The 25,692-nt window shown below is 39.5% G+C and overlaps 1 protein-coding gene across 1 annotated transcript; it reads right to left on the minus strand.

Annotated features, from left to right (window-relative positions):
- Positions 1-25,692, minus strand: LOC125484535. The gene is made up of 5 exons (XM_048603721.1): positions 23,866-25,692; positions 23,269-23,616; positions 12,143-12,277; positions 9,031-9,125; positions 1-5,306 (listed from the first exon to the last, which is right to left on the minus strand). Exons 1-5 carry the CDS (start codon positions 23,939-23,941, stop codon positions 5,220-5,222), a joined length of 741 nt encoding a protein of 246 aa, XP_048459678.1. The 5' UTR covers positions 23,942-25,692; the 3' UTR covers positions 1-5,219.

The following is a 25,692-nucleotide window of genomic DNA, read 5'->3' on the forward strand; positions in this document are numbered from 1 at the left end:
TCAGTTCAAACTCAAAGTGAATTGAGTCAAATTTTGTAAGAAAGCAACATCATTCCTTTCATTAAAATATCAATAATAAAAGTCCTGTATTATTCTACACGTTGTCTTTTATTAGCTGACTCTTTATTGACAATCTTGATGAAAATCTAAGTTACTGTTTCTAATTCCAAAAATTATTAAACAATGTGTCACAAACCACACTTCTTCCAGTTGACCTACATGATATGTCAACTGATTGACTGATACAGAACTTTAAAATGTTCCATTTCCTGATGTAGACCTGCATGTGGGTTTGTGCTGTCTGTCTTGAATGCATAAATTTTTCTTCCAAGATATAACGGTTCCTCTAATGAGTGTGTTCATATTGTCATCAGTAAATCTTCCAAATTATTTAAAATTTATTGCCCTCAAAGTACTTATTTTGTTTTTAAGCTGTATTTCTAATTTTGAGACTGTAACATAACAAATTGCATCTCACTTTTTTGGACAACTTAATAGCAAGTTCACCAGAACTGTCCATTGTATGTGTTGAGCTCTTCATGATCAGACTAATGGAAAACGAGCAAGAGTTTCAGTAAAATCTAATGACAGTTTAATTTAAGTATATAACCTTAAAATACATCTTTCTCCATCATTCCTGTTTGTTTAAAATTCCCTAAATTTTTTGATTGAGTCTGTTGGTCTTGTGTCCTAAGTGCCCCATTGCCCCTATTATCAGCCCACATTTCCAGCAATTTGATGTGCAACACATTTGAATTTGAAGGGTGAGGAAAACATCCTGGCTAACTTTCAGATGCCTGATTCAGCCAACTGTTGGCCGTTAACACTTTGTCTCTTTATGTTTTACAAAGTTAGGCTTCTGCCAGCATTGACATGTTGCATTTAATTTCTGCTTCCAGACTAATGATATTGTTAGCAAAGCATATATCTTTTTACATCGTGTGAACAGTCATAACAGGTGTAATATGGTTGGCTTATGACCAAATTTTAATTCTGCACTAGGTTTCCTTGTATTTTGTCTTGGTAACAATACAATAAAAAGTCACAATTAACATTTTTACATTCTTCTTTCTGTCTGTTTAAATGTCACCTGCTGATAATATCACCAATAGTGCAGACTATTTCCTGAACCAGTCAGTTAACCCTTGGTACTTCACTGATTGAACCAGTTCACTTCCACTTTACGTACATTTTTGTCTGGTTATTTGCCAAAGTAACGGAACAACTGATATGCTGCCACTTTGGAGAAGATAAAAAGCATTAACCACACACATATATTTCCCTCATTTCCAGACCCTCACCCACCTACAACCTAACGAATTGCATCTAGCTGTTGAGATAACAAGGTGTAGACCTGGATGAACACAGCAGGCCAAGCAGCATCAGAGGAGCAGGAAAGCTGACGTTTCGGGCCTAGACCCTTCTTCAGAAAAATTGTTTCTGGCCTATATGTGATTCCAGACCCACAGCAATATGACTGACACTTAGCTGCCCTCTGGGCATTTAGGGATGGGTGATAAATGTTGGCCTAACTGGTATTTACCTATCGCATTCCGTGAAGGAATTAAACAAAAAAACAGATCAGAGGCTGGAAGTTCTGCGGTGAGTAACTCACCTCCTGTCTCTCCAAAACCTGTCCCCAGTCTCATCAGGAGTGTTAAGAAATACTCATCACTTGTCTGAATGGATGCTGTTTCAATAATCTTTGACACCATCGAGGACAAAGAGCCCGCTCAATTTTCATCCCATCTGCCACGTTCAACATTCACTCCCTTTGCCACTGATGCACAATGACAGCAGTGTGTACCATCTACAAGATGGACTGTAGTAACTCACCATGGCTCCTTCGACAGCACTTTCCAAACCTGCAACCTCTACCAGCTAGAAGGACATTGGGAAACCTTCACCTGCAAACTTTCCTCTAAGTCACACATCTTCCTCACTTGGAACTGTTTCATCATTCCTTCCTCCCTTAATAATTGAATCCTTTTATGAACTAAGTATAATCTATAATTATTGATTAAACAACTAATTAGTGTGAGGAAGTCTAAAGTGTTATTGTTCAAATATTATCTTTCGTGTGAACTGCAAATGTTAAATGTTTTATCCATGGCTTACAGAGTTGAATCAAATGTCAAATGTTGTTATCTTGTCTTTAGCTTCAAATGTTCTATGGCTTACAGAGTTGCTATTGTTCTACTTATTAAATATTTTTTCTTTATCTTCTTATGGATCAATTGCGACCTCGAGAAAATGTTGCTGTCAGCAATAGTTGTGGGCAACCGTCACAGTCATTTTGTGTATGGGCAGCCTTAACAGCCATTTTGTGTACTCAGTTATGGGCAGCCCTAACAATTGTGAAACCTTTTTTTGCATTAATTTTATAGAAATTCTTCGTGACTTGCTAACATTGCTATTTATATGATTAAAACTTACGTTTAATCAGTTCCATTTTTAGACTTTGGAGATAAATAGTTATATTATAAGGACAGAGACCCATTTTGCATGTAGTTCAGCACTGTTTCACAAAATGCTTTTAACATTATATTTGCCAAATATGCAGAGTTTGAGAACCAAACAAAAATTGTTTTTTCAGTGGCCTGAATTACATGGCTCTTTGCAATTTTAACATGGAAATTTTTTGGGTACTTTTCAGTGCACAAAGTCATGTGCAGATGGCTGCAGCTGTAAAAAAATTCTACCTATTTCAGTTCTCTTCCATCTCTCCCTGTGGAATATGTAGAATTAGATGGAGACTTCAGCTCACTGTCCATTATCTTTGAGGATTGATATCTGGATTCTGTTCCAGAAGGTTAAAAGAGTTTCAGTTCCGCAGATATTTTCAGTTGGCTGCATTGTTTTCCAGTATTTCAGAACATTGGTTTGCCTCCCCTGTTCTCATCTATCTAACCATAGTCAGAATATCACTGCCAGTAACTTCTCTTCCCACTGTTGTGTCAAGGTTTTATGCAAATTTTCATTTGCATGGTGCTACTCTGCAGCATTATCCAATAGCACATTGTCAGTATGTTCACACATTCATCAACAACATCCAGTTTTTCATTACTATCCTCCTCTTAATTCATCCACTATAACCCAGTTATCAAATTGCTGGAAATGTGGGATTTTAAATACAAATTATTGAAGGGTGGAGCAGGCTCGAGAGACCAAATGGTTGTCTTCTGCTCCTATTTCATATGTTTCTACAATATGCTTCTATTGCAATTACATGTTTTCTCAAGTAAAAGACCACATGGTAAACATTTCTCCAAATGTGGTCTCACCAACACCCTGTACAATTGTAGCAAGTTGTCCATATGTTTATATTCCATTCCTCTTCTAACAACATTGTTCATTTGTATTTCTTATCACTTGCTGCACCAGTATACTAATGTACTCTGTTTCGCATACCAGAACTCCCAGATCCCTTAGCACCACAGAATTCAGAAATCTCTCTCCACTTAAATTATATATAGTTTGTCCACTTGTCCTGCCAAAGTGAACAAGATCACAATTTTCCACATTATACTTCATTTGTCAAATTTTTGCCTGTTCACCTAACTTGTCTATATCCCTTCACAGACTCCTCCAAGTTTAGACTGCCCACAATCGTGGTTTTATGTTTGACCCTGAGATGAGCTTCAAACCACATATCTGTGCCATCATGTCAGACAATCCATTTCTATATTCTATATTTGGAAGGACAAACGTGAAAGCAGAATACAGGGTTAACAGCAAGATTCTTGGCAGTGTGGAGGAGCAGAGGGATCTTGGGGTTCATGTCCACAGTTCCCTGAAAGCTGCCACCCAGTTTGATAGAGTTGTTAAGAAGGTGTATGGTGTGTTAGCTTTCATTAATAGAGGGATTGAGTTCGAGGGCCGTGAAGTTATGCTCCAGCTATACAAAACCCTGGTTCGGCCACATCTGGAGTATTGTGTCCAGTTCTGGTCGCTTCATTACAGGAAAGATGTGGAAGTGTTGGAAAAGGTGCAGAGGAGATTTGCCAGGATGTTGCCTGGAATGAGGGAAGGTCTTACGAGGAAAGGTTGAGAGAGCTAGGGCTTTTCTTTTTAGAACGACAAAGGATGAGAGGTGACTTGTTAGAGGTGTACAAAATGATCAGAGGTATAGATAGAGTGGACAGCCAGAGACTTTTTCCTAGGGTGGAGGTAGCTATTATGAGGGGATATAGTTTTAAAGTGAGTGGAGGTAGATATAGGGGAGACGTCAGAGGTTGGTTCGTTACTCAGAGAGTGGTAGGAGCATGGAATGCATTGCCGGAGAGGGTAGTGGAGTCGGCCTCATTAGGGGCATTTAAGCGGCTATTAGATAGGCATATGGATGATAACATAAGGTAGGGGTGGAGGTTAGATAGACCTTAGGTTTAGGGTAAAAGTTCGGCACAACATCATGGGCTGAAGGGCCTATACTGTGCTGTACTGTTCTATGTTTTATGTTCCATGTTCTATAACACCTTATAGACTGATCTGGTTTAAGAATGCAGCTCTCTACTACATACCCCAGGGCACCTGGTGATGGGCATAAAATGCTGGTGAAACCAATGATGTACACATCTCATGAGCAAATGTTAAAAAAAAGTTGAAACTTTGATTTTCTTTCCTTTTCTGGGTTGCAATGATGGCTTGGCAGACATCTTGCAGAATCACCAAAAGCTGAAAACAGGAAACTCAGGGAGGGGCCATTGCAACTTTCCACAGTGTTGCATCACTCTGCTGTCTAAACATCACAACTGTCACTACAATCCATGATCATAATCTCTAAATGAACTTCAAACTGTAAAAATAGATTGGGTCTCACAAAATCACAGATTTATGATTTTTTGTGCAGTTATGTTAATGTCTAGTAATGGGATCAACTATTCTTCTCCCACGACCTCCCTTTGCAGAGATCTTGCATCCATTCCATTCCTAAAGTCCTCCTGGGATGATGGTTCTGCACCATTTGGTGCCTCACCTCATACAATAGCTGGCAACAGAAAAGACAATGAACTTGTTCATCTCTCTGATCCACAGTGTTTCAATTGGTGCTGCAGTCAATTTTCTGACCTGACACAGCTTCTGTTAACACATGGCAACAGCCAAGTCTCCAGTTGGAAAGCAGCCTTCACTCTTGGTCTTCCTGAAATGGTGAAAAATTTAAAATACGAACAAAGTCAATTTTGAAAATAGTCTTCTACTTTCACATGTATGTTGAAGATTCATCTGGATGAGACTGTGCATCTGGTTTCTTCGTTTACATTTTGGATTGCAAAGTAGTCAAACGATTCATACAATGATGAGGCCAGCTGAAAAAGACCAAGGAGTTCTGTGTTAGTTGAATGAAGCTCTCCAAAAGTAATATCTGACTCACCACAGTCTTTTCCAATGTGTCACCGAGCAAAGAAGAAATGTTGGATTTACCCCCATTCCTAAAACACTGCTAAGGATTTTTCCAAATGAGGTGATGTCTGTTTTTACAGTTTTAAACTTGTGGTATCTCAAGTCTTTCTAAATGGGGATTGTAGTTTTCCTGAAACTTAGAGCATGACATGAACACTTTATGATGGTAAATGGCAATTCCAGATTGCAGAAGACATTGAATTGTTGAAATTGCATCATTAAAAATCAAGAATGGATGGATTGGGCATTGACCCCTTTCTCTTTCTTTTTCTCTGAGACAGTTTCAAATTCATGCAGTTCGTAATAATTATATTTTCTTCCTGTTGGATAGTCGAATGGATTCCAAATATAAAAGCAAAATACTGTAAGTGCTGAAATTCTGGATTGAAAGCAGAAGACGTTGGAAATACTCAGCAGGTCTGGCAACACCTGCGAGAAAGAAAAGCAGAGTAGAACCTTATGCTCTGGGAGTTGGCAAGTTTTGGAAGGCCATGTAATGAGGTGGGGTGGTGGTGTATCCGACACCATCACCTTCCCCCTTCGACTGAATTATGTTTGGGGGGGAATGTCTATAGTAAACCATCTCGCCCCACCAATACATTAGGCCCTTAAGGTGGTCGATTAAGGTCCACTTCATGGCCTCAGTTCACCATCACTGGAATCGACCCATCTGAAAGCAGTCCTGTTGCCATGATTTCTGAAGAAGGGTCCAGACCTGAAACGTCAGCTTTCCCGCTCCTCTGATGCTGCTTGGCCTGCTGTGTTCATCCAGCTCTACACCTTGTTATCTCAGATTCTCCAGCATCAGCAGTTCTTACTATCTCTGTTGCCATGCTACATGCCTGACAGGTCAACCTGTGCAGGCAACTAGTCCACCTGAGTTGTTGGGTCAGTACCTGATTGAGTGGCTGTACATGGAACAGGAGAGTGTCAGATTGAGATCCACCCCTATGGTCTTGCTATCGAGAACCCCTGCCCCACTTACCCCGTGACCTCTGTCCCCTCAAGCAATCATACCCATCAAGTCTGTACTGCCAAAATATGCTACTAACCACACTCGTCCCTCTACCTTGCACTAGGCCAATAGCCTTCAATGTTATTAGACTTCAAGTGCTCATTCAAGTACTTTTAAAAGATGTTAGGTTTCCGGCCTCAATTAATCTCTCAGATAATGCATTCCATATTCCCGTGGCCCTCTGGGTAAAAACATTTTCCTCAAAGCCCCTCTAAACCTCCTGCCTTTCACTTTAAAATAACATCCTCTTGTTATTGACCCTTCAATGAAGGGGAACAGCTACTTTCTATTCATCATGTCCTCATAACCTTATACACTCCTATCAGGTGCGACCCATCCCGTGGCCCACACACAAATCACTTCCCTTACTCTGTGGTCATAGAGTCATAGAGTTGTACAGCATGGAAGCAGACCTTTCGGCCCAACTGATCCATGCCAACCAGATATCCTAAATTAATCTAGGTCCATTTGACAGCATTTGGTCCGTGGCCATCTAAGCCCTTCCTATTCATGTATTCATCCAGATGCCTTTTAAATGTTGTAATTGTACCAGCCTCCATCACTTCCTCTGGCAGCTCGTTCCATGCACGCATCACCCTCTGTGTGAAAAAGTTGTCCTTTAGATCCCTTTTAAATCTTTCCCCTCTCACCTTAAACCTATGCTATTTACTTTTGGGACTCCCCTACCCTGGGAAAAAGACCTTAGCTATTGACCCTATCTATGTGCCTCATGATTTTAAAAACTTTCATAAAGGTCACTCCTCAGCCTCCAAAGCTCCAGGGAAAATAGCCCCAGCCCTCCTTATAGTTCAAACTCTCCAACCCTAGCAACATCCTTCTAAATCTTTTCTGCACCCTTTTAAGTTTAACAGCATCTTTCCTATAGCAGGGAGACCAGAATTGAATGCAGTATTCCAAAAGTGGCCTAACCAATATTCTGTACAGCTGCAACATGACCTGCCAACTTCTACACTCAGTGCTCCTCTGCAATCCTGGGTATCCTTTCAGCTTCAGCAGTCAGGGTCCCCTGCATGATGCAGCCAAATGCTTCTGAAGTGTCCAGCAGTTCTTGCTGGCAAAGCTTCTGCTTCCATCGGGCCTTAATTCCAAGCGAAAGCCCACCGGTGGTGTAGCTGTTTGTTTTGGCGGTCCCTGCCTTGAACAATCAGCTTGGGTATTTTAGGCAGCTCTTCAGCCAGCTGACAAAACCCTACCACCTCAGAAAGACCTTTTGTCAAAACCAGAAATAATCAGGAGGTGAAATGACACAGGGTGAAAAGAAATAAGAACTGTGATGAGGCAGAAACATGTCATCTCTTTCCGAACACCCCTCCCCATTTTCTCTCTTTTCCTCTGCATTGGCCCATCCTAACTATCTTCCTTATGCCCATCAGATAGCCGTTGTTTCTTATAGTTTGCCATCCATTCCTCTTATGGACCAACCTTTTGTTTCTTTTCATGTCCTATTCATATTATTACTATTTTTGGCCTTGCACAGCAATCTCTTTTGTCATTTAATTTGTCTCATCTTCCACCCCATCAGAAACCTTCTCTTTGGTACATTTTCCACTCTTTTCTATTTGTTCTACTTAAAACCTATTATTTTCTCCAGTCACCCACGCTTCTCAGTACCAAAACATGACTACAGAGTTTCAAAGCATAGTGTCCCTGAGGGGACCAATCATTTTCAATTGCTACATTAATGAATCACCTGGGTCCACCAGCAATACCTTCCAACCCATGACCTCTTGCACTTAGAAGGACAAGGCAGGTGGTGCCATGGCATTAGTAATCTGCAGATCCAGACCATTGCTCTGAAGACACAGGTTCAGATCCTATTTTGGCAATTGCTGGAATTTCAATCCAAGTAATTCAAATCTGGAGCGACAAGTTAGTTTAACGGTGACCGTGAAGTTATTGTCAGAACCCCACTTGCTTCACTCATGTCTTTTAGGGGAGGAAATTTTCGGTCCTTACCTGGTCTGGCTGACATGTGACTCACCTCTGTTCAAGGGTAGTTAGGGATGGGCAACAATTGCTGGCCTTGCTGCTGATATGAGGAAGTACATTTTTAAAAAGCCAAAGCAGTGGAACACATCAACCTGCAAATTCCCCACCAAGCCAAACACCATCCTGTGTTGGAACTACCTTGCTGTCACCGGGCAATTAGGGATGGACAATAAATACTACAGCAGCCAGTGAGGCCTGCATCGGCTAAGCAAATTTAAAAACAGTTCAGACAAAAGGCCACAACCTGAAATATTAACTCTTGTCCTTTCCAAGGTTCTGCTGCACCTGCTGGGCATTTCCAGCATTTTCTGTTTTTATTTTTAAAAATGCCATTTTCGTTTGGTAATAAGTTTCTTGTCATGGAGGACCAAAAAGTTATAAAGAACCACCAGATGCCAGCATATCAGAGGTTTGTTTTGTAATTATTGCTGGTTAACGAAAACTCCTAGATGTGTTTTTTGGAGGAAATGGGTGACTAAAAGGGGGATTGCCCAGATTGGTTACTGGTGGGAGAAGCACTTTACTATGGAGAAATTAAATGTACTGTACATAAATGATGCTGTTTGTAAAAAAAAAAAAAAAGATTCAGACATAATACAACATACCCAATGAGTTGAGCCTCTTGAAGATGAGTTTTCCTCATTCCCTTCATTCTCCTGATTTTCTTCAATAATCTCTTCTCTTGCAGCATCAAACAGGACTTAAAAAAGGTACAAATGGTATTTAATTTGTCATGCCACATTAATACACAAAATAGTCAGCAATTTAAATAGCACAAGGCCTAATTATTCACCATTAACAACATAACAAATAGGAGCAATAGTAGAACATGCCATCCATTGAGTCTACTGCACCATTCATAATGATCATTACTGATCTTTATCCTCAACTCCACATTTCTGCCCATTCAATGTATCCCTTGATGCCGTGAGAAACTAAATGTTTGTCTATCCCAGCCTTAAATATATTCAATGAACAATCATCCACAAGTCTCTTGGGTAGAGAATTCTGAAGGGTTACAACCCTTTGAGTGAAGAAATTTTTCATCATCTTGGCCCAAAATGGCAAACCCTTTATCCTATAACTGTGCTCCCATGTTCAAGATTCCCCCACCATTTCAACCTCTTGATATGTGTCCCATCAATCCAGTTCAGAATCTTGTAAATATTGATTAAATCACTTTTTATTCTTATAACTTCCAGAGAATCAAAGTCCAATTTACTCAGTCTCTCATCAGAAAATAACTGCCTCATCCAAGGAATCAATCTAGTGAACCTTCACCATACTCTCTAATAAGAAGAACATAATAACATAAGAACTAGGAGTACGCCATCCGGCCCCTCGAACCTGCCCCGCCATTCAATAAGATCGCGGCTGATCTTTTAGAGACTCATCTCCACTTACCCGTCCGCACACCATAACCCTTAATTCCTTTACTGTTCAAAAATTTATCTAGCCTTGCCTTAAACACATTCAGCAAGGTAGCTTCAACCGCTTCACTGGACAGGGAATTCCACAGATTCACAACCCTTTGGGTGAAGAAGTTCCTCCTGACCTCAGTCCTACATCTGCTTCCCTTTATTTTGAGGCTATGCCCCCTAATCCTAGTTTCACCTGCTAGTAGAAACAACCTCCCTGACTCACCTTTATCTATTGCCTTTATAATCTTATATGTTTCTACAAGATCTCCCCTCATTCTTCTGAATTCCAATGAGTATAATCCTAGCCTACTCAGTCTCTCCTCATAATCCAACCCTCTCAACTCTGGAATCAACCGAGTGAATCTGCTCTGCACCCCGTCCAGTGCTAGTATATCCCTTCTCCAGTAAGGAGACCAAATCTGCACACAGTACTCCAGGTGTGGCCTCACCAGGACCCTTTACAGCTGCAGCATAGCCTCCCTGTTTTTAAACTGCATCCCTTTAGCAATGGCAGACAAAATTCCATTTGCCTTTTTAATTACCTGCTGCACCTGCAATCCTACTTTTAGCGATTCATGCACAAGGACACCCAAGTCCCTCTGCACAGCAGCGTGCTGCAAGTTTTTACCATTTAAAACATAGTCCATTTTGCTGTTATTCCTACCAAAATGGATGACCTCACACTTATCAACATTGTACCCCATCTGCCAGACCTTTGCCAACTCACTTAGACTATCTATATTCCTCTGTAGACTTTCAGTGTCTTCTGCACATTTTGCTCTACCACTCACCTTAGTGTCATCTGCAAATTTTGACACACCACACTTAGTCCCCAACTCCAAATCATCTATGTAAATCAAGTAAATCATTTAATGCAAGTATATCCTTTCTTAAATATGGAAGCCAAAATTGTGCACAGAGCTCTGGGAGTAGTCTCAAAGTCCTGTATAGTTGTGGCAAGACTTTGTTATTCCTGCTCTCCAAAACCTTTCAATAAAGAACAATATGCCATTTGCCTTCCCAACTGCTTGTTGTACCCGTATGTTAAATTTTGATGTTTCTTGTACAAGTACAAGCAAGTTTCTTTAAACATTAGCATTTACATGTTTCTTGCCTTTTAAAAAAATTCTGCTTTTCTTTTCTTACAACTGAAGTGAATAATTTCACTGTCTCTCACATAATACTCTATCTGCTATCTTATTTCCCACTCACTGTGTGCTTGCAGCTTGCATTCCCACTAGCTTTACATTATCATGAAACTTAGAAACATGCTCTCTTCCTATTCATCTAAATCTTCAATATTGATTGCAAATATCTGAGGCCCTAATACTTTTCCTTGTGTCTTTCCATCAGACACAACCTACAAACTTGAAGATTGCCCATATATCATTACTATTTGCTTCTTATTCATGAATCAATGCTCTATCTATGCTCATATATTACCACAAAAGTTTTGTGTGGCACCTTATTTGAATGTCTTTTGGAAATCCTGATATAATACATCTACGGGTTCAAAAATCTGTAATAAAATTGACAAAACAATTTTCCTTTTGCCACTGGATGTGCGCTTTATGTGATCATACCGTGATTTTTGAAGGGTATTGTTAAGATTTCCTTAATAATAGTTTTCAACATTTCCTAACAGCTAAGGTCAGGTCAACTACCCTGTATTTCTGTTTCCTCTGTCAGTCCTTTCTTGAATTGTGATGTTACATTTGAAAATTTCAAATTTGCTGAGACTGTTCCATAATATAGGGAATTTTGGGAAATATTAACCAGCATATCCACTATCAATACAACATTTACTTTTAGAACTTGAGGATATAGGCCATCAGACCCTTGGGCCATGTTAAACTTTAATCCCTCAGGTTCCTCCAATATTTTCTCTTTGCTAATAATAAGCATCTTAAATTTTTTTGTGCATATTAGTCATTTAAGTCGCCCTCTATTCTTTATATGTAATTTGTGTCTTCTACTTTGAAGAAGACATTAAACCACCCAAGCCCTGTAGATCCGTACACTTAAAGAGATTGGTGGCAGCAAACCAACCACATAATGAGATAGAGGCTCTGTTTAACTGCAACATAGAACAGAACTAATTAGCCAGGAACATGATGTGTAAATGTTCCGGGTGGCCACATTGACAACTACACTGGATAGTCAGGTTTTGTGGAACAGGGATAAATGAAGAAAAGTCCGTAGACACCCAGCAAGTCTGGCAGTATATTTGTGGAGAGAAAAAGTTAAATTTTGAGTTTAATATTTTTCTTTTAATAAATGATTATCAGTCACATACCTGGTACTGCTGTTGTATTTCTTGCATTTCTCTGAATTTTCTGTTGTTTCTTGTAAAATAAAACTACAGGAACCAATATCAACAACAATACCAACGCTCCTACAATAGCTCCCAATTCGGGTGTATTTTTGTGTGCTATAAAATTGAAAAAAGAAATAATGCTTTATTGGAAGTAGAGACAAGTTTCAAATCTGAACTAAATGCCCAGATTGACATTTTCTTCAGTAGAATGATTAATTGAGAGAGTTGAGATTTCCACAACTTTAACACAGAAGGAATTGTATTTGTTTTGTCAAATTATCCCTGAACTTGCAGATCAGCAATATAGGATTTTCCAAGCTATCCAACCTATTTTAAAATTATCAATTTAAATGCAAGCATGCACACTATTGGCCGCACCTATAAGAAAAACATTTTTGTAAAAATTACTTGCCATTTCGGCCATCTTTTATTTATTGTGATAGTTCAAGAACAAGTGTATATTTTTTTAAAAACTGAACTGTCCTAAGAATTACAATTAACGTTAATACATTCTTGATCATTCTCCATTTGTGATGACTTAAAAATATTAATTGTTATTTAAGTGTGAATATTGATATTAGAATCATAGAGTTATAGAGAACAGAAACAGACCCTTTTGTCCAACCAGTCCATGCTAAACATAATCCCAAACTAAACTAGTCCCACCTGCCTACGCTTGGCCAATATCCCTCCCTCCAAAAATTTCTTATTCATGTATTTATCCAAATGTCTTGTAAACATTGTAACTGTAGCCGCATCCACCACTTCCTCTGGAAGTTCATTCCACACAAGAAACACTGTGTCTGTGTAAAAAGGTTGCCCCTCCTGTCCTTTTTAAATCTTTCTCCTCTCACCTTAAAATATGTCCCCTAGTCTTGAAATCCCCCAGTCTAGGGAAAAGACACCTGCCATTTGCCTTATGTATACCCATCATGATTTTCTAAACCTCTATAAGGTCACCTCTCAATCTCTTATGCTCCAATGAAAAATGTCCCAGCCTATCCAGCCTCTCCTTACAACTCAAACCTTCCATTCCCAGCAACGTCCTGGAAAAACTTTTCTGAACCATTTCCAGCTTAATAATATCCTTCCCCGAACTGGACAGAATACTCCAGAAGAGGCTTCATCAATGTCCTGTACAATCTCAACATGACATCCCAACTCGTATATTCAAAGATCTGAGCAATTAATGCAAGCATTCTAAATGTCTTCTTAACTATCCTATCTTAACAATCCTAAACAAACTTCAAAGAATTATGCAGCTGAACGCCTAGGGCTCTCTGTTTTATAATACCGTACAAGGCCCTACTTTTAATAGTATAAGTCCTGGTCTTATTTTTTGACCAAAATGCAATATCTCGCATTTATCCAAATTAAACTCCATCTGCCACTCCTCAGCAAATTGATCCAATTGATCAAGATCTCTTTGTAATCTTAGGACACCTTCTTCACTGTCCACTATATAAACAATTTTGGTGTCATCCGCAAATTATTGGAGAAACTACCATTAGAGTTTGGAGCTTAACAGTGTAAATGAACTGAGCTAATATACAGGTCTAGCATAAGCGCCCATGGTTAATCTTGGTAGTTGTGCTGAAGGCAATTTAGGCCTATAATATATTAAGCTCTATGAGTGGTTCCATCATTGGATGTAATACGATTATATTTGGTAAATTATATTCACTGAGATGTTATATCAGGATAACTGTTTTGCTTTTCCCTTATTATGCATATTATAAATTCCAGCTCTTTAGCTCTCAATATTCTGTATGGATAAAACAGTTCAATTATAAGGGCAGGTGGTCTAAACTAAGGTTGTATTTTGCTGGAGTGTCCAAGGTGAGGTGGTGATTGAATTGCAGTGTTTCAGATAATTAAATAAGTTAATAAGGTAGTTGGAGAGAAATGACTTCCTCTGGTGGAGAGTTTGACAGTTTGCGTGGCCCAGAATTGGCTTCGTTTGTAAATATTTCATTAGCTATATGAGTGATTACTGTTGGTCGTTAAAAAAGTGAAAAAGAAAACATAAAGAAAATGTCTCAGTGATTTTGGTGATAAGAAAGTCACTCAGTTGCACATAATAGCACTTCGGAATATAAGAGTTCTTTTTTCCACTGGTGGAGAGTACAGCATACGTGAGTACAATCTTTATGCAAGATGGGGCCTTTGTAATGTAGTAGTGTAATGGTAGTGGTGTATTGGTAGTATCTCTGCCTCTGGACCAGAAGGATTGGATTCAAGTCCTCCCTGCGCCAGAGGTAATAATCTCTGAACAGGCTGATTAGGAAAATATCTACACTCTGAGAGCAAACCTACTCAGTGCTGATATGAGCAGGCACTTACTCATGCAGTAAGTAGTGAAAATCTGAACAACTCCCCAAAAGTGTCAGGAGAATGATTTTCACTTCAATGAGGTAAAGGTTGCAAACCAAGGCTGGTAAATGGAATTTCCATATAGGTCTAAAGGGGTAATCTGAACAATTAACCCTCTCTAAAATGGCTTCAATGTTTTAAATCCAGGAAATTAAAATTGCGATGATATATTTATAATTAAAACGAACAAGAAGATAGCTGGGGCCCCACATTGTTAATCACATAGAGTGTCTAGGACCAAGAGCACAGGTTTGGGATCAACTTTAGCTTAAAAACATAGGCAAATATACAGCCTCAAAACAATACCAACTTATTTGATGTTGGACCTTCTCTTTGTTGATTAACCACTCTAAAATTACAATTGATTTCTTTAGTTGTTAGAATAGCTTGTTCCTTAAAGTTCACTGCTCAGTCTTGAGAGTAAAGGGGAGAGCTTCCAGGGAGGAGTGAGCATAGGATTAAGGTTAACAGAGTACGACAGGAAATGCCACAAAGTTAGAAAGATTTGGAAGGGAATGTAAGGAGGAGAAAATGGATGTGAAATTTAGGTAGAAGATGAGGAAGCATAGCGAGTTCTCTGTAGCCAACATTGTTCTTAGACTACAAGTCATTGCACAATGTTAGAATGGGGATGGAGTGGACATTTTAAGCACTCGAACAAAAAACATCAGAGAAAAATAGACATATTGTGAGATGTTCCTCAGATAATGAAGCAGTTTGTGCAACATTTCAGGTTTTTTATTCATTCATGGGATGTGTGCTTGGCTGACTGGGCTAGCATTTGTTATCTATCCCAAGTTGCTCTTGAGAAGGTAATGGTGAGCTGCCTTTTTCAACCATTGCTATTCAGTGCACAGTGCAGATAGGGTGGGAGTTCGAGAATTTTGACCAAGTGAAGGAATAGTGGTATGTTTCCAAGTGAGCATCATGAGTGCTTTTGAAAGGAACTTATGGTTTTCACTTATATCTGCTGTTCTTATTGTTCTGGATAGCAGTGGTTGTGGGTTTAGCAGGTGCTATCTAAGGAGCCGTAGTGAATTCTTGCAATGCATCTTGTGGATGGTACACACTGCTGTTACTGAGCTTTGATGGTGGAGAAAAATGAGCATTTGTGGATGTGGTGCCAATCAAATGGGCCACTTTATCCTGGGTGGTGTTAAGCATCTTGAGTGGTATTTAAGCTGAACTCATCCAGGCACGTTGATACTGGTCAGATTGATAAGTGACAAGTAGCAGTCTTGTCACAGAAGTGCGAGGTAATGAACATCTCCAATAAAAAAGTGCCCTTGTCAGTCCATGGGATCACCATCACTGAATGTCAATATCAATATGCTGGGATCACACTGGACCAGAAACTTAAGTGCACCAGCTATAAAAATACTGCAGGTACAAGAGCTGATCAAACGCTAGGAATTCTGCAGTGCGTGACTCACTTATTAACTCCACAAAAACTTTCCAGTATCCACAAAGCACAAGTCAAGAGTGTGGTGGAATACCGGCCACTTTAAGGGAGGCTGCTTGAACAATCCTGAAGAAGTTCAGCAGCATCCAAAGCTTGGCATACCATTCATCACCTGAAATATCCACTCTCTCCATTATCTTCCTACAGCAGCCACGGTGGCTCTACTGAATGCCCAGCAACAGCTCAACAAGTCTTGTTCAACGTCATCCTATAAATCCATAATCGCTAGCACTTGGAAGGAAAAGGGCAGCAATTTCTTGGGAAGTTGTACACATTCCTAACTTGGAAATCTATCACTGTTCCTTCACTGTTGTTGAGCCAAAATCCTGCAACACCCTCACTAATAGCTTCATGAGTGAACTAACTCCAGATGGGCTGCAGTGGATCAAGAAGACAAATCACTACTGTCTGCTCAAGGGCAATTAGGAGTGAATATAAGAATATACAGATTAGGATCAAGAGTAGGCCATTTGGCCCCTCAAATTTGCTTTGCCATTCAACAAGATAATGGCTGATCTAATTGTAATCTCAACTCCAATGTTCTCACCTGTCTCTATGAACCTTTCATCTTCTAGTTTTTCAAAATTCTATCCTCTTAAACCTTAAAAAAAATTCAAAGACTCTGTTTCCATGCCTTTTGCAGAAGAAAGTTGCAGCCTATTAGTCTCCACACTACAACGTGCACTCCGAGATGTAGAGAAATATCTTCTCAGTTTAATGTAAACCAAAATGAGAACAACACGTTTCAAAATAGTAATGGTTGGTATCAAAGTTGTTTTTAGGTGAAATTGACTGCATTTTGGTGATGCAGTTAGAAAAATGAGTCAGTATTGTAAGGGTAGTAGGAAAAAGTGGTGGTGAAGGACATTTTATGAAGACACGCATCTGTAATTTTCAATATCTGTAGCCTTGATGCACAACATAGTGAACCACAGAGCTCCCCGGTACTCACTGCAGTGACCTACACAACAGTTCTCTCACGGAATCAAAGAACCATAGAGGCCTTTCAGCTCATTGAGTCTGTACTGCCAAAAGTATAATACCACCTACACTAGCCCCACTCTCCTGTACTAAGCCCATAACCTTTACTGTTATGACACTTCAAGTGTTCATCCAAGTACTTGTTTAAAGATTGTGAGGTTTCCTGCCTAACTTTCTTGCCAGGCAATGCATTCCAGACCCCTTCACCCTCTGCATGAAAAGGTTTTTCATCCAATCCCCTCTAAACCTCCTGCCTTTCACTTTAATATTATGCCCCCTTGTTATTTACCCGTGGACTAAAGGGGAACAGCTGCATTCAATTCACCTTGTCCATGGCTGTCATAATCTTATTTTACACCAACAGGTTCTCTGAAGAGAGAGAAAACACAAACAAGGAATGATTTTGTCCCTCACAAGTTAATATTTAAAGCATTTCAAACACTATTGATCCAAAAGATAGGATTGGTCTATGTATGCTGAAAGATATGCATTTATGTGTTTCCTCACGGCTTCCCAAGTTCTTGGATACATGTTCCCTTTTCAGAATTCACAGGAGTAGCATGTTGGCAGTTACCTCTGTGTCATTTTTAGCCAATAACAAATAGATACCAGTTTTCTGAGGACAGATAACTTGAATTGTAACAAAAGTGTTTGGTGGTATGATGGCTTTGATTTTTTTTAATCAGATTGACAGTGTGGGTGCAAAATAAAACAGAAAAGAACTGCGAATGCTGGAAATCTGTAAAGAAAACAGAAATTGCTGGCAGCATCTGTGGAGAGAAAGCAGAGTTAACGTTTCGAGTCCAGTGACCCTTCTTCATAATTGACTTCAGATCTTCAGTTTTGTAGGAGGGTCACTGGACTGAAACATTAACTTTGCTTTCTCTCCACTGGTACTGCCAGACCAGCTGAGTTTTCCCAGCAACTTCTGTTTTTGAGTGAACGTGAAACATCGTGCTTCAAGGTGCATATTGTCAGATTCTGGTTTGTTGATCACTTCATGTTTACGCCTTTGGCTTCAAGATTCACCTTCAACAGCAGTGTACAATCTACAAAATGTAAATTGCCAAAGCTTCTTCGACAGCCTCATCCAATCCCTTGACATTCTACCGTGTGGAAGTTCCAAGGTGTAAGCGAGTGCATCCATCAAGATGTTCATGAACAGACCTGAAAGGTTTATACACAATAGGAGCTACAACTTCTTCAATGTTCAGCTGGTGTGTGACCACAAGAAGAATTTCCTGCATGTATGCTTATGCTTTCCAAGCAGCTGCAGCATGTCTTTATGCGAGGAGTCAAACCTGCCTCATCTCTCCTACTCCCACCCCTCAAAATGTGGATGGATTCAGGGGGAACAATATCCTCAAACTGCACACCAGGTCCCTTCAATGATCAGGCCTTGATAATTCCACTGGAGTATTATAGTATACATTTGCCAAGGTTGCGAGCACAGTTGTAGTATGCTGCATGCTATAGAATATGCCACAGAGTGACATTGAAGGAAGCAGAGTACAAGGAATTGAGGCCTGATATCATCAGCGGGTAAGATTGCAAATCAACATCTCACATCTGATTCAGAGATAGTAGGAACTGCCGACGCTGGAGAATCTGAGATAACAAGGTGTCATCCAGCTCTACACCTTGTTGCCTCACATCTGATGCTTTTTATATGATGCGTGGGAAGCACTATTGGGCCATCTTACTAGAACCACAGGATTAAAACCAACAGTTGTGTCAAATCAAAATTTGTCCTTATAACCAAATGACAAAGATTTGCCAGAGCACTGTACGCATAGTCTCCCGATAAGGCTTGAAAAGATTTTATCATAGAAATTGAAAATGGTAAGTCATTTCAAAAACTTGCTTCCAGCAGCAGCTTCTTTCACTAAAAGTTACGTTTTAACTAAAGGCAGCCGACTGACAGATTGTGCTCCAACAGGCTGCCCAGTAAATCATTGTAATTTTTTTTCAAATTGGAAATAAAAATAATGATGAATATAAAAAGCCTGGATGAATATTAAATCTTACTTGGGACAGTGTAACCAGCACTATTGGTGAATGAACCATCACAGAACAGAACATTGACAATCTCAAAAGAAATGCTGCTCAAAGCAATAATCAACAAATATGTTAAAGATTTTTTTTGTTTCAACGTCTTTTTTATCCATTTCTTTGCCAGTCAGAACCTTGTTGATTGACTCCTATCACTGATTTTGCAGGTTTTCCATGACCCTCCACATAAAATAAAGTTTCCCCTTCTTTTAGTTGATGATCTTGCAGTTAAGTCTAGACATGACATTTAGACAAATGTAGTGATGCAGAACAGTCATACAGGCAATGTAAGCAGATGGAAAAAAGTGAATATGAACGTTACTTGCCTGGTAATTTCCTATCCTCCCCCTCTCTCCCTAACAGGAATCATCTATCTCCCCTCCAGTGTTTCTCTGTAAAAAGTTTGAGTGCTATCTAGAACATTTAATGGGATAAACATCTTAAGGTGCTTCCCTAAGGCTGCCACAAGTAATAATATTTTGACATTTTTGACACTGCCTCACATAAGGAGGAATCACGAGAAATTGGAAAAAGAAAACACCAGGCTTTAATGTACATCTTACAAAAGTAGAAAGATGTGGAGAGGATTAGAAAAGGAATTCTAGCTTGGGACCAAGGCAACTGAAACCAAAGCCACAAATTGAGCGATTCAAATGAAGGATGTGCAAGAGCCAGAGCTGGAGAACCATAAAAGTCTCTAAACTGTAGGGCTGGAGAAAGCTACAAACAATAGGGAATAGTGAACCCTTGGCGGAATTTGAAAACAAGAGTGATGATTTTAAAACTGGAGTATTTCTGAATGGGAAAGAGTGAAGGTGAACAATGGGTAACAGTGCAGGTGAGCAATCATAGGTATGACGACTGATTTAAGATATGAGCATTAGGATTTTGAATGAATACTAGTTTATCAAAGCTCGAAGATAGGAGGCCAGTTAGAAGAGCATTGGAATAATCAGGAATTGAGGATAAAAAGGTAGCAGACGAACTGAAAAAAAGAACAAAAGAACTGTGGATGCTGTAAATCAGAAACAAAAACAAGATTGCTGGAAAAGCTCAGCAGGTCTGGCAGCATCTGTGAAGGCAAAAAACAGAGTTAACATTTCAGGTCCACCGGACCCAAAGCATTAACTGTTTTTTCCTTCACAGATGCTGCCAGACCTGCTGAGCTTTTCCAGCAACCTTTTTTTTTGTTGAGCAGACAAAGTGAGGCAAGATAGGACTGAAGCAGTGTTGTAGAGATGGAAGCAGCAGTCCCAGGGCTGATGCAGATAATTGATCAGAAACTCAAGTTTTTATCGAACACAACGCTGAGGCTGCAAATAGTCTCGCTGAGTTTAAGACAGTGACCAGGGATAGAAACAGTGGACGAGGAATGAAGATTTTGGGTCTATGTGGGTAAGGGTGGCGGGGAGAAAGGGCGGACAGAGACGCGGAGACCAAAGCCAACAGCTTCATTTCTACCAATATTTAGTAAAAGGAGATTTTTAATAATTCTATACTGGACGGCGGACAAACAGTGTGAGAACTCAGAGACACTTGAGGAGCCAAGGAAGTGGCAGTGAGACAAGCCTGACTGCTGGCTGCATACAAGTGATGTGCTTTCAGTTGACATTACTGTGTGGCAGTGCGTAGATGAAAAATGGGAGGAGACGAAGAATAAGTTGAAGAATAAGTTAAAATCATTCATGTGCATAAACCAAAAGTAGGAGTTAATTTGGATTGAATTAGATTTTACTAGATTCAAAGATTTATCCGCTCCAGCTGTGCAAAAGCCTGGTTCGGCCACATTCGGAGTATTGTGTCCAGTTCTGGTCGCCTCATTACAGGAAAGATGTGGAAGCGTTGGAAAAGGTGCAGAGGAAATTTACCAGGATGTTGCCTGGAATGGAGGGAAGGTTTTACGAGGAAAGGTTGAGACAGCTAGGGCTTTTCTCTTTAGAACGATGAAGGATGAGAGGTGACTTGATAGAGGTGTACAAAATGGTAAGAGGTATAGACAGAGTGGACAGCCAGAGACTTTTTCCTAGAGTGGAGGTAGCTATTATGAGGGGGCATAGTTTTAAAGTGAGTGGAGATAGATATAGAGGAGAGGTCAGAGGTAGGTTCTCTACTCAGAGAGTAGTAGGGGTGTGGAATGCATTGCCGAAGAGGGTAGTGGAGTTGGCCTCATTAGGGGCCTTTAAGCGGCTACTAGATAGGCATGTGGATGATAGTATAAGATAGGGGTGGAAGTTAGGTAGACCTCAGGTTTAGGGTAAAAGTTTGGCACAACATCGTGGGCCGAAGGGCCTGTACTGTGCTATACTGTTCTATGTTCTACGTTCATAATAAAATGGCAAACATTGAGTAGATGATGCCATTGAAGAGTCTGAGCAATATAAGGCAATTTTAATTTAATGAACTCAAAAAAATGCATTTGATTTTTCCTTTAAACATTTACAAAGTACAATCATAAGACCAGCACAAAGGAGGTTACTGGACCATTTTTACTGTCACTGGCTCATAAACTACGTACTCTCATTTCATTCTTCAGCTTTCTATGTTCTCCCATTTTAAATGCTTATCGCATTACATTTTGAATGAAGTTGTGGTTTCGACATCTATAGCTACTTGCAGTACAACAGATAACTAATAATCCATTGAGTAAAAACTACATATGTTGAATTAATTGATTCCCTTGAATACAGTTATAATTTAATAAAGGCTCTGTGTTAAATATTTGTTTACTCATAATTGAAAATAATACATTTGTGAATACAGTATCTCATTCAATCTGAGATGTTATTATCAATACTGAGTAGTTACATTAGAAAGTAAAGTATGTGTATTACTTTTGATGTGTAATACAATGAATAATCTTCCGTAGGTTTTGTTATTCTGTGCTTTGTCAATATCTTTGGTTTCAGAAGTTCATTATTGGCTTTTCAAATGAAATATTAGGTATTATAAATAATTTTAAACCAGTTCCTCTCTTTAGGCATTCAATTAAGTCCTTCATAAGAGCAAATTAAATGTTGAAACTCTTGCAATTGAAGGCAAATTGTTTACTTAGTTCAGTAACAGTGGAAGGACACAAAGTGTAATGAGGTTGGGTGACTACTCTAATCAGCTGGTTTTAATGAATGCTACCTCATCAGGATCTATGTTGGGGCCTCAATTATTCTCCATATTTAATTGTGACTGCGATGATGGAATAGGAAACTACATAACCAAATTTATCATTATCACAGTTTTGGGTATCATTATAAGCGGTGTAGATGGGAGTGTAAAATTACAATGAGCTGTTAACAGATTATATAGATAGGCAAGACTGGAGCAAGTCAATTTCAATATTGACAAATGTGAGGCCGTATACTTTGGATATGAAAAGGGTAGAACAAGATATATTCTAAATGGCAAAATGCGAGAAAAAGTGAAGGCCCAAAGAAACATGGGGAGTCCAGACACATAGAGCATGAAAATGTTGTGAAGATGGACAGAAAATAAAAAGGCTAATATTGGATTTGTCTTTCATCCCTCATGGGCTAGAATTCAAAGAGGTAGAGGTCATGCATCAGAGATAGTAGGAACTGCAGATGCTGGAGAATCCGAGACAACAAGGTGCAGAGCTGGATGAACACAGCAGGCCAAGCAGCATCATAGGTCACGCATCAGTCATATTGTGAATTGTTCAACATTTCACATCTTAGGAAGGGCGTGCTGCATAGATTTACCAGAATGATAATCGGACTCCAAGGGTTAATTTATGAAGCGAGGTTACACAAAGCTCAGAACAAAAACAGAAGTTGCTGGAAAAGCTCAGCAGTTCTGGCAGCACCTGTGAAGAAAAATCAGAGTTAAGTTTTGGGTCCAGTGATCCTTCCTCAGAACACTTCCTCAGAATACCGGACCCGAAACGTTAACTCTGATTTTTCTTCACTGATGCGGCCAGACCTACTCAGCTTTTCTAGAAACTTCTGTTTTTGTTCCTGATTTACAGCATCCACAGTTCTTTTGGTTTTAAATTAAGTTTATTGTTCTTCAAGCCGTTAACAGGGCTAGAGTCTCACTGCTACTATTTATTAAATTGATATGAAATAAAAACTATACAATTGACAGTATTATTTCAAATCAAGTTTTTTACTTTCAAATATCAATGACATTGTCTAGATACGAGGTGACTAAAAATATCTGTTTGTCAGGCATTTGAGCATCCCATGTAATAGTACATGGATTTTTAATTTTAGTGGAAGTTTACCTTGCACTGTCAATATTGTTCCATTTCCATAGCCTCTTCGAACTGGTGGTGGTATTTCAATCAACATGTTACAGCGATACAGTCCTGCATCATCTCGAGTAATACTTTTGATTGTCACCTTTGATTTTGTATTTTCAACAGAGTAAGAGAGTCTGTTGATGTAAGCTTGATTTACAGAACCATTTGAACTGGTTGCATTGAGGATCGATTCTGAGTCTTTGGTCCAATCTGCCCTAATGCTTTCCACTTGTACATCCTCTTCGCAAGAACATTCCATGTTGATAGAATTTCCTTCAGAGACATTGATTTCTGGAGGAGTTTGAGAGACTTTTATCCTGTCTGGGATGGCTATCAAGGGAAGGAAATATTAATTTGACAGCAATCAACTGCTTTTGTCTGAGAATGTAAAGAAGGTAAATTCTTTATCTCCAAGAATAACATTGAAAGAGTTGACTTGAACATAAGGAAGCTGTTTATTGCAGTATTTACCCAAACTTAATTTAAATAATATTTTAATTGCATTCTATTCGTAAACTGCTTTAAGCAGAAGAAGAGTTGTGGCTAGATCTATTCAGAAATGGAATACTCACAACTTACCTTCAGTTGTTTGAAGCAGAACCTGAGTGTACTGCAGTGTCAGTATTAACTGCAGGTAATCATGATTAAAGTTCATCTTGGCAGCAGCTGCGAATCTGCTACAACTGCACGAGACTCTTTTGCCGAGTCAATCACAAAGGTTGTGCAATACCATTTCCGTTTCTACATCAAAACCACGTCTGATTGGTATCTCACTGCTCCAGGCTTACTAATCTAATTTAATTTCTAAATTTTCCTACAAATTTCTACAAAGCACAGAACTGATATTCAAGTTCTTTTTATTTCAATCAAATCCGTAGGCTCAGTTATTAAACGTGAATGTACTAAGTGAGCCTTGCTGACTCTATTTTGAATAAGACACTTTTTTAAGGTTGTTCTCTTTTCAAAAACAAAACTTGCTTCGTTTATGTCCCCTCTTTTCCTGAAAGCATTGACTCGCTCTTAAATTTGCTTTTATTTTCACAGTTTCCACCATAAATAGCTACATCTTTTCAGATTGGTCCATTTTTCAACTCCATAGCTACGAAATTCACTTCTGTATTGGCGCTTCGAGTTATGCAGTGTTGCAGCATTGGAGGCAATGTTCGGTCTTAACCAAGAAACCGACGCAAATTGCAACAAGTAACTGGATCAACACATGCAGATGCCTTTCCTGTGTGTGACCGAAGAGGTTGAAGGAGCAAGATCATTGGCTGTCGCAACATAAGCCAACTAAATTGAGCACCATTTGTGCAGAGTATGTTTTCCGTATTCACTCCTGAGACAACAAGCATCAGGAAGAATGCTGTGCCCTGTTTTGTTGCAATCAATGAGGCAATTCAATAGGTTACCACCTGAGGAACTTTTCATTTACTCACAGAAAGGCAGAAACATATGTTGTACTACACAGCATGGGAGCAGTAACTGCAGTGGTACTTGCTCTGCAACATGAGCAGGAAATGTGGAGGAGGTAGAGAGGAGATCCTGTGAGGAGGATCAGTGAAGGTTAGCAATAGTACAATGATCAGATCACTGGCCTAGTAATCTAGATTTCCTAAAGGGGACATTGGTTCAAATCTGATCATGATAGATGGTGAAACTTGAATTTGACAAGTATGTGGAATTAAATCTGACCATGTAACCACTGTCAATTGTCATAAAGACTTGTCTGGTTCACTAATGTCCTTTGAGAAAGACTATTAACTTCTAAATTTTTTGCTCTGCCTGCATTTTGCAATTCAGACACAAAGACACCCAGATCCCTCTGCATCTCAGAGCTCAGCAATCTCTCACCATTTAGATTCTTTTTTAACCTTATTGACAAAATAGCCAATTTCACATTTTCCCATACTATATTCAGTTTTCCACATCTCTGCCCACTCAATCTATCTGCGTATTTGTGTACCTTGCTTAAGTCTTCATCACAGCTTATTTTTCCCTCTACCTTTGTGTCATCAGCAAATTTGGCAACCACACCTTCAATTCTTTCATCTGTTTGTATAAATTGTAAAACATTGAGGATCAAGCACTGATCCCTGTGGCACACCACTCTTTAGATCTTGCCAACCTAAAAAAGACCCATTTATGCCATAAAACCGTAAGTACAGTAAACTTACTGGTGCCTACCACCCAAAACGGGCTTCCTCCACCCCCCAAATCCCCAGCCGTACCCAGGACCTTCCCCACAATGGGTCCGCCGCCATTGGCCATGAGGCCACTATCGGAGAACCCACAGATGACGTCACATCCGCCACCGCCGGGTTCCCCACTTCCGGGACAGCGAACACCATCGCTGCCGTTGCCACCGACACTGAAGTCGCGACCACCCTCACCGCTACTGCCGCCGCC

Source organism: Rhincodon typus, chromosome 1 (genome assembly GCF_021869965.1).
Source record: "Rhincodon typus isolate 14 chromosome 1, sRhiTyp1.1, whole genome shotgun sequence".
Classification (NCBI taxonomy): domain Eukaryota; kingdom Metazoa; phylum Chordata; class Chondrichthyes; order Orectolobiformes; family Rhincodontidae; genus Rhincodon; species Rhincodon typus.